This window comes from Peromyscus leucopus, chromosome X, assembly GCF_004664715.2.
Source record: "Peromyscus leucopus breed LL Stock chromosome X, UCI_PerLeu_2.1, whole genome shotgun sequence".
In the NCBI taxonomy this organism is placed as follows: domain Eukaryota; kingdom Metazoa; phylum Chordata; class Mammalia; order Rodentia; family Cricetidae; genus Peromyscus; species Peromyscus leucopus.
Window position 1 is genome coordinate 107,793,178 of NC_051083.1, and position 17,205 is coordinate 107,810,382.

Below are 17,205 nucleotides of genomic sequence, written 5' to 3' on the forward strand. Positions count from 1 at the left end.
AATGCTGTACATATATTCCACTTTGAAAGACTCTGCTCTACTTTCTGGGGATCTAACTTGATTGTAGGAACATCAGAGAGACATAACATCAGTAACTCAGAAACATCCCATGGGCCTGTTTTTCTGCTGTTGAAATGGTCCTCATCAAAAATTTCAAGGTCTACATTGAACCTTCAATGTTAAGAGTAGTGTGTGCATAGTAATTAGAATGTATGGTTGTTGCATGTGGATATGTGTATAGTTCAGTTCTTCAGTAGATCATTTTCAGATGGGCAATAGATTTGTGTAATAGGGGACAAATAATCCAAAGGCATGCTGTTTATATAGGATCTGTTTTCTGTTCAGATTCATTCATTTGTCTTGGTCCACAATATACAAATGTTTCCCTTTCTAGACCTGTCCTCTTCCCAGTCCCCTCCCACACCCATAACTTGCTTTCTGTCTGGAAGTACAAGACACCCGGTTAGATCAAACCTAACACACCTCCATCACAACGTTACTGCAAGCTGCCGCCGACGATTGTCGCTTGAGGGGAGACCCTCCTCACTACACACAGCCTATCTAAGGAGTGCCTTTTTTTCTATCCTCATTATTTAACAGTGTGTGCCGATTACTCAAAGCGATATGGGCAGGCCCTGGTAAATATAGCGTTGCTGTAGTGTTAACTTTTTATAAGGTAATGCTCAGGTTGCCTGCAGTGTCTAAAATTACTCTGTGGCCAGGGCCCCCTGCTTTATCGCTTTCTATAGTTTTAAAGTAGTTTGAAGCTTGAATAACATAAAATAACATAATATAATGTTATTTATGTTATTTCCCACGTGAAGAACGCCTGTAAACCTTGCAGTATTGAAACTCAGTGAACAAGGCATCTTAGACAAGCTGAAAAACAAATGGTGGTACGATAAGGGGGAATGTGGAGCCAAGGACTCCGGGAGTAAGGTCAGTCGCTGAAGGTCTTTTTGTACTGATTAGCAATCACATTTTGACCTACTGTTTATTTTCTACCCCCAAACGGCTTTCCTTCCCAACACACACACCCTGCCACAGTGGGACCCCTCCATAACACCAGCACTATAGAATAAGATAAATGCCAGCCTCATAGGCCTGCCATGTGACATCAACCCATTATGATATAGATCTCTTATGATTAGGGACTTGATCTGGCTCGATGCACTTCCAAAGCTATAAAATAATGAGCTGTGTTATAAAGGGGTTTTACTGTAGTTCATATTTCGAAAGTTCAAAGAGAAAACAACCAATCTTAATTCAAAAAAAAAAAAGATCCAGTTGTGACAGTACTTTATCTTAATCTCTTGCAGTGTCAGAGACTGTAGTTGTAAATACTACTGGTTATTAATATATTATGTCTTTGCCATCAGAAAACAGTCAAGCAAACAACAAAGACTGGTCTCTGTAAGCAGAATGATTAGCTCTCTCCCAGGTGCTGTCATATTAAATTTGGCATCTGTTTGGATCTCAAATCTCATTAAGTCTGTCACACTTTTCTCTTCCAAAGGTGTCATTTGAATCTCTATATGTAATACTTTGAAAATTTAGTCGCATGCTCCTTAAGGGTATACATTGTCAGGATTAACATCACATTGATAAGCATGAAACACTCTTCCCCGCCTCCTTCCTGCCCCCCCCTTTGCTCCCCTAAGAAAGTTCTTTTTAGTTTCAATTTTTGCCTTTTCCTTTTTCTGAACTAATATTGTGGTATCAGTTAATTCATTTCATGAAATGCCACTCATTTTCCCCATGCAGTGAACCATTTTGCTACTGGTTTTCTACATCCCATATCAGGGAATTCTGTAAAACTTAAACACATGGAATTTGAAACTGTTGTTACTGCTACAGATCACATGGGTTATGATAAAGGATCTCTTATCCCATTCAGTGCCATGAACATATATGATGGCAGAAAGAGGGTTCCAGAAATTGGTCCATTTTCTGATTGACTATGAACTACCCCTGCAGCTAGCCTAGAGCTCTACCTTAAGGAAATGACCACTGTCCAATAAGGAACAGAAGTTCTTACTATTCACCTACCTGTCATTCACACTAGAAAAGTGACTATATGTAAGGCTGGCATGGACATAAGGCAACCCACACCCATTGAATACAATTCAGTTTCAGTTGGCCTTTTTATTACAATAAACAGGTATAGGGTTGGCTCCTATGAAAATAGAATCAGAAGGACATGGCCATTTAAACATATCAGGACTAGCTGAGCCAAAGTACTAATGGTCAGCAATGGCCATCATCTGTCCACTATTTCATCAATTAAATAAGATGCTTAAAATTCACAGGCTTAAAAAAATGGTTATTCTATTCAACTCCTTTCAGCAGCAAAATGGTTACATTCCCTCTAAAAAGACTACAAAATGCTATTTTTTTTTTTTTTTCAAAGAAAGACTCCTGGCCCTTGGTGTGCCCTACCTCAAGGTAGGGCTCAAGACACCAATTTTTTTCTTTCCATTGTTCAGCAGTTCAGTTTTTTCTTTTTTATGCAAGCAGATAGCTTAGTCAGATTTGCTGTTTGACCTGAAAGGCACTGACCGCCTTCCTCAATTTTTCCTCCATCTTAAATAGAGAGTAGATAGACATAGCATTTTTTAATTAGTCCTGCATTCCCTGGAGTAAAATATTAAAATGAGCTGAACTTTTTTTTTTTTTTTTGGTTTTTTGATTTTTTTTTTTTGGTTCTTGTTTTTAGTCATCAATGATCTAGAAAATCTTTCTGATTTGTGTGGAGCCAGTTGAGGACACAATGAACCCTCCTGATGGCTCCCTTTAACTTTCAGGAAGATGGAGTGAAGCCAACTCTTTGTGTTATGCCCTTCTTCTAGCAGCACAAAGACTTGCTGCCCTGATTTTGAACTTAGCAACCAATTGTCCAAGGGGGCAATTTATCAGTCACTGGGGGAAAAGACACTTAACCCTTTTTACACAACTCCCCAGGAAGTAATTCCCCACACAAGAATATAAGGGACCTCTAATAGTCTCACCTAGTTGCTTAAAGACAAATTGTTAAGAAAGTTTGTCACAGGGAGAACAAGGGGGGAGGGGGTATTGTGAGGCAGAGAGGGGCAAGAGTGCTTCAGTTCCCAAATGAAAAGAATGTTACATTTGTAGGAATTCTGCCACAGCTCAACTCTGGAAAATGGTGTGTGTTTAGGCTGGCAGAGAGATACATTATGCTTGTGTTTACTGTTTTGTTACCCTGGACAAATGATGTCTTATTTAGTGGTTGAACACTGTGTTAAACATTTGGAGATACTAAGAGGCATAAAGAATGAAAACAAAAGGACATTTAGGTGAAATCAAAACCGTCAACAGAAGCACAATCTACCATCTTGCTGGTCCTTATGAAACATCAGCCAATTGCCAGAGCTGAGTCCAAACACTTACACAATGTTTAGTTATTTTACAATTTAGAACTGTCCTATACTGTTGTGACGTGTTATGATGTTCTATTGCCTTTGTTTTCCTCAAGAACTAATCGCCTTGTTCATTTTTCTTAGGACAAGACCAGTGCTCTAAGCCTGAGCAATGTGGCAGGCGTGTTCTATATACTTGTCGGAGGTCTGGGTCTGGCCATGATGGTGGCTTTGATAGAATTCTGTTACAAATCACGGGCAGAGTCCAAACGCATGAAACTCACAAAGAACACCCAAAACTTTAAGCCTGCTCCTGCCACCAACACTCAGAATTATGCTACATACAGAGAAGGCTACAACGTGTATGGAACAGAAAGTGTTAAGATCTAGGGGTACGGTTAAGGTCTAGTAAACTAATCGGCCTTATGTTTCTGTGTGTCAACCTTTTGTTGTTGTTGTTCTTTCTTGTTTTTACTTTGCTTTGATTTTAGCATTGTCTCTTTGCTACTAGTTTTCTGTAAACAATGATTGTGCCCTCTTGTCAGTGAGCAGTGCTTTTCTAAAATTAAGTTATGGTCTGTGACACAAAAGGGAAAAAAAAGCAATTCTTAAAGCAATACTGTTCAATGCAAATTTATGTGAATAACATGTGTGACCCACATGAATAACATTTAACTGTTCTAGTAGTTATAGCTTTAAAGTAAAACAAGTAAAGTTAATTCTAATGACGAATTTCACTGAGGCCAAAATATCAAAATACCATTTCAATGTTGTCAATTAAATAAGAATATTAAAAATTAATGAGACATTTTATGTTATTTTATCCATACTAATCTTTGAAATTTGGGATGCTTTTGTACTTAGGACATACCTCAAGCGATACTAGCAACAGATCAAATATTCAATAGTTACATGTGCCCCAAGGCTGCCATGTTAGACAGTACAGTTCTAGAGCACGCAGATATTCTGGAACTACGGTTTAAACTAGGAAATAGAAGCCAGACCCTGCCACCTCAGGTAGGGAAATGCTTCCATGAAAGAGTTGTGGTTCTTTTAATTAAACAGTGGAAGCATGAAACAAATTTCTTAATCTTTGAGTCACTTTGTTATCCCTTCCTTGGAACTGATGGTGCTCAGGTAAGTAAGGGTCTAGGTTCCTTGCTGCTGACCAAATCAAAATTAATACTTAGGAAAATCTGACTCCCAATAACTCATCTAAGTTTATAGGCAAGCATGTATTAGAATAATGCCTCCATTCTACAAGTATATAAAAGAAGAAAGTTTGACCACCTTCCGAGTACATTTGCCTAACTGACATGCCTATGGAAAGTGGAAGAGAACAACTAGCAACTTCCTTATTTTAGGTGGCTAACTTTGACCTTGTCAATAAATGTCAATAAGCTCTAATTTCTATTAAGACTTCTACATTTTGACCTTCTTATATGTAAGCCTGCAAATATAAGTTTAGTCAATTTTTAAACATTTTATCCAAATAAATCATTTGCTATGACCATGGAAGCATCATTTTATTTGATGAAGTTGCTGGTTGTCCTGTTGTCCTACAGATTGCAGCCTTTGGCTACTACACACTCAGTACAATTAACTAACCTGTTAACAAATTGTTTTCACTGTATTTGTGAATGTTCAACCCATAAGTTCATCTGTCATTAGCACTATTGGCATGCAATCATTTAATGTTCTCGTGTGCTAGTGCTTTGAGTTGATGATACAGTTCAGTTGGGGGCACATCATTTCCTTTTTTCGTAGGACAGTTTAGGAACAATTTCAATCTAACACAATTACTGCAAATCCCAAGGAGTTGAAGTCCAATTATTTAGTATATCTTAAAAATGTATAGCAGTTTTTCAAGTTCTGTCACATCTATTCCCTCAGTTGTGATTAAATGTAGCAGGCAATATTTTCCCTCGGGTACCTAAAACTCAGTCACAGCAAGTGGCTTGTCCAAGGCAATGAAACTAGATAGTGGCAGGTTCAGGTTTAAAGTGCAGCCCCGCCTCCTCAATCTGTAGTCTGTTAGTCTTCAGGAAACTTGAAGCCTTAGTGAGATTTTTTCAGTTTGAAAAGAGATTGTAAGTTTGTCACAGCTATCCATGAAGGCCATTAGATGGCTGAGCAGTTTAGAGCACTTGCTGCTCTTGCAAAGGGCTAGCATTCAGTTCCCTACATCCATATGGCAGCCCACAGCCATCTGTAGCTCCAGTTTCAGGAGAGCCAATACCCTCTTCTGTCCTCCATGGGCATTGTACACATATGATGCATTTATATTCATGCAGACAAAACACTCATGTACACAAAATAAATACAATTAATACATATTGTTTAAAAGCCACTCCTTGTGCATTCCACTCCATGTAATACGATATGCATTCCTGGTTTCTTGAGAAAGAATCTTTTACAACAGATCAGGGCTCCAAGAATTTATGGCCCTACTTTCCAGTTGCTATAACCTCATAGTCTCTTGTTAAATTCCCAAAATAATGTTTTTCAATCACAAATTACATGGAGATATTATGAGAATGTGGATCCTAATACAGATTCCAGAGAAAAATTTCAGAAGAAGAAAAGGGAAACTGAAAGAGAAAGGAAGGAAAGAATAGAGGAAGAGGGACAGAGAGAGAAAGAGGAAGGAGAAAAGAGAGGAGGAGGGAGAGAGAAGGGAGAGGTAGAACTAGATTATCAGTCCTTTGAGCATGTCATTATAGCCTTAAATTGGAGGCCATAGAACACCATAGTGGATGGAAAAGTCTCAAAACCTAGCTTGCTATAATAGCTTTCTGGCTTTCTTCTAGTCAACTTGAGTATTATTATTATTATTGTAGAGCAAAATTATGGATAATTGAAATAAAAGTCAATTAGACATAGACATCACTACCATCATGGCTACAGCCCAGTTACCCAGTTTCTTAGCATGTATCTCTGGCATAATAAAGTAGCCTGAGAAGAGTATCTGTTTAAAAAAAAACTTCCCAGCCATTCTTCCCTTGGTGTTAGGAGACTTTGCTCCTCCCCTATTCGCGTTTGATTTCCAAACAAGTCCTACAATATCTCTACATACATTCTGATCTCTTATCTAATTTCTTGTTTTCTGAGTTGGCCTTGGTGGTCATGGTCTATTTGGGGCATGCAGGTGAAAGGGTACCCTGAAGTTTTACTTGTCTTGCTAATTATCAGGGCCTGCCTTATAAGTTTATAGGACCATTAAGTGATCAGGAAGTGTGACTCAGTTTAAGTCACCCAGAAGAATAAGAGCCAATAAAATATGTCTAATAAAAAGGAACCTTAGAAAGGATATGGGGTCTCTACTCATTTTCTATGGGTGGTGGTGGTACCATGATTACTGGTCTCAGGAGAACATATGCCTTAGTTTCAGATTCTGTTTAGCATCCACTTGGAAGGAGAAGTTCTCTCAACAACCTACTACCTCTCTAAGTTACTAATTAGGCATTAGAAGTAAACCCCACCTCCAAGCATTCCCTAGCAAATGACCCCAACTCATTGCTCCAGGGGTTGACTATCTTAAAACTGCTTCTAGAAACCACCCAGTTTCCTTAAGACTAGGGAAAACTAAACCTTGCTTCTTTGGCTTCTTCAGTGATGTTTTTGAAATCCCTCCCATTTTGCAAGAACTCAACAAGCCTGGAATTGGGGAAAATTTCCATTTTTCCTCCTCTGGACCATCCAATAAAATATTAATATTTTTCAAAGTAATCAACTTTCCTTTTATATGTAGATATTCTTTGAGAGGGAGAAAGATTGAGACAGGGGCTTATTCTGTAACCCAGAATGACCTAAAGCTCACAGCAACTCTCCTGTCTGAGTACTGGGAATCATAGAGGTGAGCCATCAGACCCAGCTTGCATTCTTGCTAGAGATTTTTTGTTTTACTACTTAAGGGAATTATGAAAAAAAAGAGAAAAAAAGAAGAACTAATTTTGTGTCAAGTAGAGACAAATTTCTGAATAACTGAGGCAGTGATGTTCTTTTTTCTCAGAGGGTTTTTATCGTAGTCGTGATACTGTTTCCCCTCTTGCTGTTTAAAAGCAGGAAACAGGCACTGAGAGGTCAAGTCACTTTCTTAGAGTTATGAGACCAGGTAAAGATGTACCATTGACAACAAGAGAAAAACAACTCCATATAAGGATATACCATTGACAACAAGAAAGAGAAACTACTCCAGATGAGGATATACCATTGACTATAAGAATGAGAGACAGAAATGACTCCAGATCAGGATATACCATTAACTATAAGAGAGAGAAATGACTCCAGCTAGGGATATGCCATTGACTATAAGAAAGAGAGATAAATGACTCCATATAAGGATATACCATTCAATGAGAGAGAGAGAGAGAGAGAGAGAGAGAGAGAGAGAGAGAGAGAGAAATTACTCTAGATAAGGATATATCATTGTCTATAAAAAAGGAGAGAGAGAAATAACTCCATTGACAATAAGAAAGAGAAAGAGAACTGACTCGGGACTTGGGGGTACAAAAGAAAACCTTTTCCTACTTCCATGTTAATCTTTTGGCTCTTTGCACACATCTTTAACATTCTCACATGTGTTTATTCCAGGACCAGTGTTAGATAATGATGTTATTCATTCAACCTAAATTAAGGATTCACTCAAGAGAAAAATGAGTGTTCCATTAGTGTACAGGGAAAGGTGGTTGAGAAGGGCTATGAGCCTGAACATGAGGTAAAAAAGTGATCCTGAGTTTATAGAGTCAGGGCCAATGTATACCCTACATCTAGTCAAGGCTATGAAAATGAGGGTATTACCAGCATCCTCTCAATCAGGCTGCTAATTTCAAGGCAAAGCACCCATAGTTGCCAAGCTGCTTCATGGGTATCACTGCTGTTGCCTGTTTTCTAGAATGTGCTATCCCTTTAAACTCCTTGTGTTACTTTCAGACTTTAAACACTAAGGTTGAAGGTATTAAGAGAAAAGAGCAGTCCCCAATCAAGGAACAAATAAGAAATTTTCTGCTCATACTCAAAATGGATTTGAATTCAGTAAGCCGTAAAATTGTGTGCCCTCTGTCCTAGGAAAACAATCCTTGTCACATCTGCAATAAGAATATGCTCTGCAATGTGTTTGTCCTGACTGCCTCTATTTAAATGTCACTAAAACTTTATAATATACCTACACCCTGAGTGATTAAAGTCTCGAGTTAGACTTCCTGCATGTTAGTACAATCCACGCATATGATAGAAAACCACCCTAATTTAATCTGTTCCAAAGCATCTGCATCAGTTGAAAATATTAACCAGACCTGTTGCCTACATCCAATCAAACTGGGGGTGGAGGATGGCTCCCATAATGCCAATTTAAGAAAACAGTCACTTTGTTTGTCCAAAGTCAAGTGAGCCATTAATAAATGTCTTGGTTCCCAGTGAAAGTCCCTTCACACTGTAATGTCCCCTTGCCTTCGCAGATCCCTTCCCACTGGAAGCATGTAATGAGAGGAAATCGCTGAAAATGTGGCTGCTTCAAGGATCCTGAGCCAGATTTCACTCTCCTTGGTGTCGGGCATGACACGAATATTGCTGATGGTGCCATGACCTTTCAATAGGAAAAACTGATTTTTCTTTTCCTTCAGTGCCTTATGGAACACTCTGAGACTCGGGACAATGCAAACCATCATTGAAATCGTTTTTGCTTTGCTTGAAAAAAATTAAAATAAAACCAACAAAAAAGTGGACATGCAAGATTCCAGTATGCGGAAAAAAAAAAATCTTATTAAAAACATCAGTTCAACAAAAGCCATTCTTTGATACCACTGCACAATATACAAAACCATGTTCTTTAATACACACACACACACACACACACACATATACATGCATACATGCACGTATACACACACACACACACACACACACACACACACACACACAAATTTAATTCAAATTCAGCAAATAGACCCATCTTAGCTAAAAGAAGTAATTCCTCCTGATTAAAAAAAACAAAATCTGTCTCCCAGTGTTTGGGCAGACAGACAGGCATTTCTTCTAGGATCTGCTGATCAGATGTTTTTGGTATTTCCTGTTGGTGGTGATGTTCTGTGCACCCTATTTCCTTTCGATGTCGCTGAAATGTGTATATCTTTAGAATGTAAATGTGACACTTAAGACAATTCAAATGCTTTGGGAAAGAGACGGAATGGTGACAGTGTTCTTGCAATGGTTTTGTGGGAAAAAAAAAATGTTTGGAGAACTTCCCATAGTGGAAGTGAAGGGATTAATAGAGCTTTCGAAGTTGACTTCTGTGTGTAGCAAGGGGTGGAGCACTATTAGGCATACCTCTCGGTGCTTTCCTAAAATGGATCCCGGAGCTTTCGAAGAATCCTGGAATTACAGCTCACAGATCTGTTTTTCTTGATTCAGTGTGCATTTTAAGTTGATATAGCCGAGTAGTAAGCATTGAGGTGAGGGAAATGCTGCCTATTCTCCCAGTTGTGTTTGGAATATCTTTCTCAGAAACAACACTGTGTTTAGCTCTGCTTTCTCTGCTAAGTATGCCTTTCAAGTGTACAACACGGAGACAGGACCGTGTTACAAGGCAGGCCAGTGGGTCCAGACCACAGTTCTCAATCTGACTTTACTCTTGCTAGGTCTGTTTTACCAGCTGTTGCCTGTTACCGCCTGCCTGTGGCTCTCCGTCAGACTGCATGTGTCCTTTTCTAGTTTGCAAAGACTAAGATGCGTTCCCAAACCTATTGCTAACCTGAGGGACCTCAGCATCAATCCCAGGTCCTTGCTTGGAGCAGTTTCTCTACTGACTCACCGAAGATCGCTCCACTGCTCCGTGGGCTATCAAGTAACTAATTGCATACCTGCTGTTGGCATCATCAGAACAGTCAGAGGAAATAGTCTCCGCTCACTAATTACCTCCTATATAACGACGTATGCTTTATGTAGTTCAGTAGTTTGCTCTCATCAGTAACGTACATTGGAAAGTTTCCAGACTGTACAAATTAGGAGCCCACCTTCATTTCCCAAGTGTGACCCTTAGATGCTTAGTTGACTCGCTGCATATTTGCTCTCGTCTTTAGAAAAGAAAAGAAGAGGTCTCGTTCCAATGAAACATTTCCAGAAAGGTGTAATATAAACTTTCATTCCAGAAAGTGTGTCATAAGCAAATAACTTACATGTCAGATTTTAAATGGTATTGAACACAAAAGAAAGCTGTTGTGTTTTGTTTTGTTTTGTTTTCATGAAACTGTGATTTTTCAACTTATGAATGCTATAATGTCCCAGTGCGGGAAGCTAACGCTGTGTGAATATGAAGTTGTATAAAACAAACCAAGCAACCTATACACAAATGTTTTCATAGGCACTGTATAAAGAGAAATGTATGTTTATTGACTCAAATCAGTTTTTCAGAGAGGAAACTTTACTGAGATTAAGAAGCGGGTAAATTGGTTTGTTATTTAAAAAAAAAAAACTTGCATGTTTAAAAAAAATGTTGATTGCTTCAAATTTCTGCTATTAACTTCAAGCTATGGGATTTTGGCGGTAGTCACTTGAGGATTTTTTTTTCCAATTCTTTTCTTTTTGTTGTTAAAGCTGTACTTCAGTGAACAGAAAAATTGCCAAGCAAACTAATGGCCGTAAAAGTGTAAATTGCATGTGTGGGCATAATTACCAAACCTCATTGCCATGAGGTATTGTACAAAGTTTTAATACATTTTGTAAATAAAATTGTAAAGAAAGAGTTCTGTCTCTGCACATTGACTAGCTGTTTCGAATTTACGTGGTGTGGGTGCCAAGACGTTATTATTCACTAATTAGCTTCTCACCTGAAGCCCTGCCAGCTCTCACAGGCTCCTTACTGCGAAAAGGTTGCATCTCTCCCCATCCCAACTGCAAATCAGTCAAACCTCAGTCAGGCTCCAGACCCCTCAGCCAAACTGAGCCTCACTCCCACATTTTACATTAGCTTACCTTGAAGGTCTTCCACGCTCCTTCTTTGCCTCCAACATGTGTTAGGAGTCTTTCCCTCCTCCACTGGAAAACCTTTATTCAATCAAGAGTCACCAATTTAGTATAGGTAAAGAAAGAATGCAGTGGACTATACTGGTCTTAGATTTCTGAGGGAGAAATGAAAAGCTAATCATCAAGCCTGATTTGTAGTTTCTGAACATGGGAATACAACTTTATCTGACAAATGAAGCAAGTTAAATATAGACCAGTTCTACAGTATGGTCACCCCAGAAAACAGGGAATGATAGTGAAAGGAAAAGAGAAGGGATATTTTTTAGAAGAGAAGAAAGTGCAAGAGAGGTGTTAAAGAGATAAAGGTAGAGAGAATTAGAGAACTAAGACTCAAAAAATGCTGGCACCAATCTATGAGTATAGCATAACTGGTGCTAGCTCAATAGTCATCAAAGAGATTTCATGCAGCAAATGGTGGAAACATATGCAGAGATCCACAGTCAGACATTAGGCTGAGCTCAGGGAATTTACTGAAGAGAGGGAGAAAGGATTGTAGGAGCCAGAGGGATCAAGAATACCACAAGAAAACCCATAGAATCAACTAACCTTGCCCTATAGGGGCTCACAAAGACTGAACCAACAACCAGGGAGCCTTCATGGGACTGACCTAGGTTATGTAGCTAGATCTTCTTGTGGGACTCCTAACAGCAGGAGCAGGGGCTGTCTCTGACTCTGTTGCTGGCTTTTGGGAACCTATTCCTCATACTGGGATGCCTTGCCCATCCTTAATGCAAGGGGTGAGGGGTGCTTAGTCTTACTGCAACTTGATATGCCATGTTTTATCAATATCTGTGGGAGGCTTGTCCTTTTCTGAATAGAAATGGAAGCAGAGTGGATGAAGGGCTGGGAGGCAGAGGGGAGGTGAAGGAGTCGGACTGAGAGGAGAGAAGGGAAGGAGGTAGGGGAAACTGCGTTCTGGATGTAAGATAGATAGATAGATAGATAGATAGATAGATAGATAGATAGATAGATAGATAGATAAATAGATGCATGGATGGATACTGGTCTAATCATACTGTGGACAACTTGGCCTATAGGCTCCAGAATAATTACTATTGTCTTCCTTTTTCTCTGAAATGCTGATTAGCTGTTACATGACTAATACTTTTTTTAAAAAGGTTTACTTATTTTTATTTTATGTGTAAGAGTTTTTTGCCTGCATATGTTCACCATGTACATGCCTGGCACCCTCAGAGATCAGAAGTTGGATCTCTTCAAATTTCATTTATAAACAACTGTGATCCACCAGGTGGGTGGTGGTGACTGAACCTGGGTCCTCTGAAAAAGCACCACGTGTTCTTAACAACTTGAACCATCTCTCCAGCACCCTTACACTTTATAATACCCCCTCAACTGTTTTCTCTTTCTTTTCCTTAATTAAGACGCATGTAACCTTCATGCCAGTAGAAAATTGATTATTTGGGGAGCATATTTAGTGATAAGAGTAGAATGGTGGTCACCTTGGGGGCTGATGAAATCAGATCAAGTATTATTAAATGATGGCCCCAATTCCTTTAAAATAATAGATTTCTATTTTAAGGAGATTTCTAATTACTTTCCTCAAAGGAGAAGCTAATTTCAGATGTTATGGCAGATAAAAATGAAGCACTATATTGGTTTAGGTGGACTCTGGGATGGAGAAAGGAGGAAGCAAAAAACATCACTTTTAGTGTTTCTCAAAGTGGACTCTACATTGCTATGTATTATGCTTACACTTACTATCCATGTCTGCCAAAAGATACTGAGTTTCAAGTGACTCTTTTCTCCTCTGCACAAAAGTAAAATGACTCTTGAGCTCTGCTTCGGTTTTCATGCCTTATTAAGACTCATATCTACAAACAGGAGAGATGGCTCAGTGGTTAAGAGCACTATTGTTCTTCCAGAAGACCTAGGTTCAATCCCCAGTACCCATGTGGTATTTATAACCCTATGTAACTCCAGTCCCAAGGGAACCAGTGCCCTCTTCTGATCACTACAGGCACCAGGCATGAATGCGGTACACAGACAAAAACACTCATACACATAAGATTAAAAAAAAAAGTTTAAAAAAAATGATTCATATCCAATCATGCACTGCCAATAGAGTAATCTTCAAACAGGAAAAGCAAATGTATTTAAAGAAATTCTTTGTGAAATCATGGGCAAAGGGTATTGTAAACTGTCTGTCAGCCATTAGACGGGGAAAGAGTTGTCTATGACCCAAAGAGATGGACATCGAGAACAAACTAAGAAGCAAGAATCAAAATCATCATTCTCCTGAACTCAGATTCAATCAAAAGGTGCACTAGTGTGCTATTCCACAAGAATTATAACCCAGGTACAGCACAAATACCAACAAAATCTATTACTAGTAGAACTTACTCTCAAAACTCTTCCGAGTTATTCCTCTGTCCTGTCCTTGCCCTGTTGGACTGAGTCTCTTGGGAAGCAGTTTAGTAACATATCATTCAGCTGACATGAAGCTCAGCACTCATCTACCTGTACAAAATGACAGGAAGACAGAGTTCCTCCAGCTGCTATCTCATGAATTTAAGCCATAGAAAAACATGTATTTCACCTCTTTCATTCTAGCCAGAAGAAAGGATTCAATTGGGTCAGAATGGTGGGTGGCAATAAATATTGGTTAAACCTGCCTCAAGATCTAAAAGTGCAAGGAGACACTCTGCCTATCTAAGAGTGCCATCACGGGCAAGTCATTTGCCCTCAGAGAAGGGAGCAGTCACTTAGAATTCTCCAAAGGTGTGTCTACAAGTGTCTTGTCAGGAGAGGACAGAGGGAGGCATTAAAGGATCAGTCAGTGTGTCAAACCCAATACCCCATCCTAAGCATCCTCTACACTAGAGGATTCAAAGGCTTATTTAAATAAGGCGAGACTTCCAAGCTTTCTCATAGCCATTGTTATTGCAATCAAAGTCATCATTGGGGTGATGAGAAGAAAACCCTTGATTCTGGCCCTTGAAACTTCTGCAGTCTTGGTGAAAAAGTAGATGGTGATCAAAAATAATCTGCATCCATTCCTGTCCAATTCTCTGCTCATAGAAAATGCCATAAGGAATTCAGAATGAAGACCTCTCCTTTACCCCTTTTCTTGTGCTTGCTCTTCCTAAGACAGTGGGAGAGTGGGGGGAGGGGGTATAAGTAAATAGCCCTTTGCTCCTGGAAAGCTATCAGTCTTAGCAACTGCGGAGTCAGACCAAGCAACTGTAAGCATCTAGTTGCTGGGAACCTCAGGAAGGCCTGCCCACCCGCTAAGCAGAAGGGTTTTGCCTATTTATTGAGCGTGTTGCTTCAGCCACAGAAGGGTAAAAGAACCTGTAATGACAGCCTAAAAAAATAATCCTCTCCCCATGTCAGCAGCTTTGACAAAATTACCCCCGCAGAGGCTTCATTGAGCTTCAGTCCTATAGCCAAACTGTTGATTTACAATTTTCTTAATAAATATTCATTAAACCTGAACAAGTCAGTTAAACTCCAGTGGCAGCTCACAGAAAGCTTACATGTAGGCAGCATTGCAATCTTCTCCCTTGACCATGCAAGAATTTCCCTGAGCAGCCTCAAACCCTCTCCAAACCCAGTCTAGCCCGCCAGGATTTACATTTTCCCACACTTACAGTATAACCAATAAACTATAATCTGTACTGAACAACAAGAAATGGCAAACTTTGATCTCTAAGTTAAATCCAGGTCACTGTTTTACTGACACACACATATTTGTCTATGTGTTACCTATGACTGCTTTTCTCCTTGTACAAGACAGAGTTAACTACTACATGCAACACTACTGCTCCAAAGTCTAAAATACTTACTAACCTGTGTATTATAGAAGAAACTTCCCAATCCCTACTTGTCTTGTTTGATAACTGTTATCTTATTTGACATCTTTCCAGAATTTAGTGCTTAGTAACTGGGTGTGGTGACACAGTTATACCACTTGGAAGCTGTGGTGTAAGACCTCAAGTTTAAGGTCAGCCTAGAATTCTTGGTGAGACCTTTTCTCGAAAAAGGGGGAAAAGGCATCTGTAAGTGATGTCTTTTAAGATATTTTCTATTAAGCATCAACCTGCTGGCTAATAATCTAGATGCTTCTAATCCTTCTCATCTATTATTATACTAATGCAGTAAGAGGTGAAGTTGGGATTCAACATAGTGTGTATCCAACCAAAAAAATCCAGACTTTGGTGTTTATTAATCTTTCCTATCTCCTCACTTATAGGACAGTGCTCTTTCCTGCTTTTTCTACCTGGCTGCTAATAATTGCTCCTCAGTCTACTATCTCTTTTTTGTTTTATTTATTATTATTTCATTTTGTATATGTTCATGTACATGTGTGTATGGTGTTCACACATATGTGCACATATAGGGCAGCCAGAGGTTGATGCCAGGTATCTTCCTCAAATGCTTTCCATACCAAGGCAGAGCTGCTCACTTGAATCCAGGGCTCACTGACTCACCTAGCCAACTTGACCCAGAGATCCCCTGTTTCTGCACACTGAGTGCTGAGATTGTAATGGGTTGCCATGCCTGGCATTTACATGACCTATTGATGTAAAAACCAAACTGAGTCCCTCACTTTTGCAAAACAAGCACTTTATACACCAAGCCATCTACCCAGCTCTGGTCTCCCAGCTCTAAATGTCAGTGTCCTTGTGACTTCACTACAGTTCTTTCTTCCTGCTCGCTACCCTCTTTCTATTTCCATCAATCTTAGGATGCCTCACAAATCTTCATTTCTATCTTGTCTCTCCTGAGCTTCAGTCCCACTCTATACAAACGGCCAAAACCCCACTTAAATTATCCCACGAATTTATCCAACTTGATAGCTCCAGCGCAGAAACCATTGTCTGTTCTTATCCTCACCCTGCTATGAATGGAGGTCCTAATGAGTGTATATCTTGACTGAGGTCTTGTTAATGGGGGCTTACATACAAGAAAAAAAAATCTATGGAACTTTAAACTTGTTAGATGTGACAATCTGAAACAATCTTTTACTCAAAAGCAGAACCCACGTGACAATAACAACAAAAACAAAATGGGTCAATTTAATACCAACTTGAATAGGTAGAAGATGGAGTGAAAAGTAAGCATGATTTTTGAATCTTTTGACTTTTAGATTCACAATATGGCTGGTTGTTAACATTGATTATCAGCTTGCCAGGATCTGGGATCACCTAGGAGACAGTCCTCTAGGTATACTTGTAAAGGATTACCTAGGTTAGGTTAAGTGAGATGGGAGCTGAGCATAAAGTATTCATCACTCTCCACTTCCTGACTACAGACATGACGTGAGCAGCTACCTCAGATTTCTACCACCATGACTTCCCCCACCATGAGGGATGTACCTTCCAACTGTGAGAAGGAAAATAAAACTTCTCTCTTTAAGTTAATTTCTTCAGGGATTTTGTCAGAGCAGGAAGTAGCTAATACAATATTGTTTACATTCATACAGACAAAAATCTAAGTAAGGTTATCACTAAGGAGTGATATGCAAGCCCAAAGACAGCTAAACAAGGACCCCAAACTATACTAACAAGGCCTCCAAACCATTGATGTAAACATAGTAATCATAAATATTGTTCCTTTTTCAGGGAGATATTAGATTGAAACTGAATAGAATCACAAAACAATAAATAAAAGCTAAGGAGGGTTACTTACATGCATTCATTTTATAGGAAGCTTAGGTATGTATACTTGTTATATATGTTCAGAGTAATTTTACACAACACTTTCTTGACTATTTTTTCTTAAGCTTTGCTATTTGTGTCCTATCCAACATTCATGTGTTGATCCATAACCTCCAGTATAACTG

The 17,205-nt window shown here is 39.1% G+C and overlaps 1 protein-coding gene across 7 annotated transcripts in view; it reads left to right on the forward strand.

Moving 5' to 3' along the window:
- The window catches only part of Gria3 (glutamate ionotropic receptor AMPA type subunit 3), a 274,362-nt gene extending 263,244 nt beyond the window's left edge, over window positions 1–11,118 (forward strand). For 3 of the 7 annotated variants that reach the window (XM_028881610.2, XM_028881607.1, XM_028881605.2), the window contains 3 exons: window positions 825–939; window positions 3,525–3,772; window positions 8,837–11,118. In XM_028881610.2, coding sequence (XP_028737443.1) covers window positions 825–939; window positions 3,525–3,770 — 361 coding nt within the window. In that variant the 3' untranslated portion in view covers window positions 3,771–3,772; window positions 8,837–11,118. Of the gene's footprint in view, window positions 1–824; window positions 940–3,524; window positions 3,784–8,836 lie in introns of those variants that run through there. The other 4 variants (XM_028881611.2, XM_028881609.2, XM_028881608.1 and 1 more) reach the window with 3 other exon arrangements.
- Window positions 11,119–17,205: the final 6,087 nt, after the last annotated feature.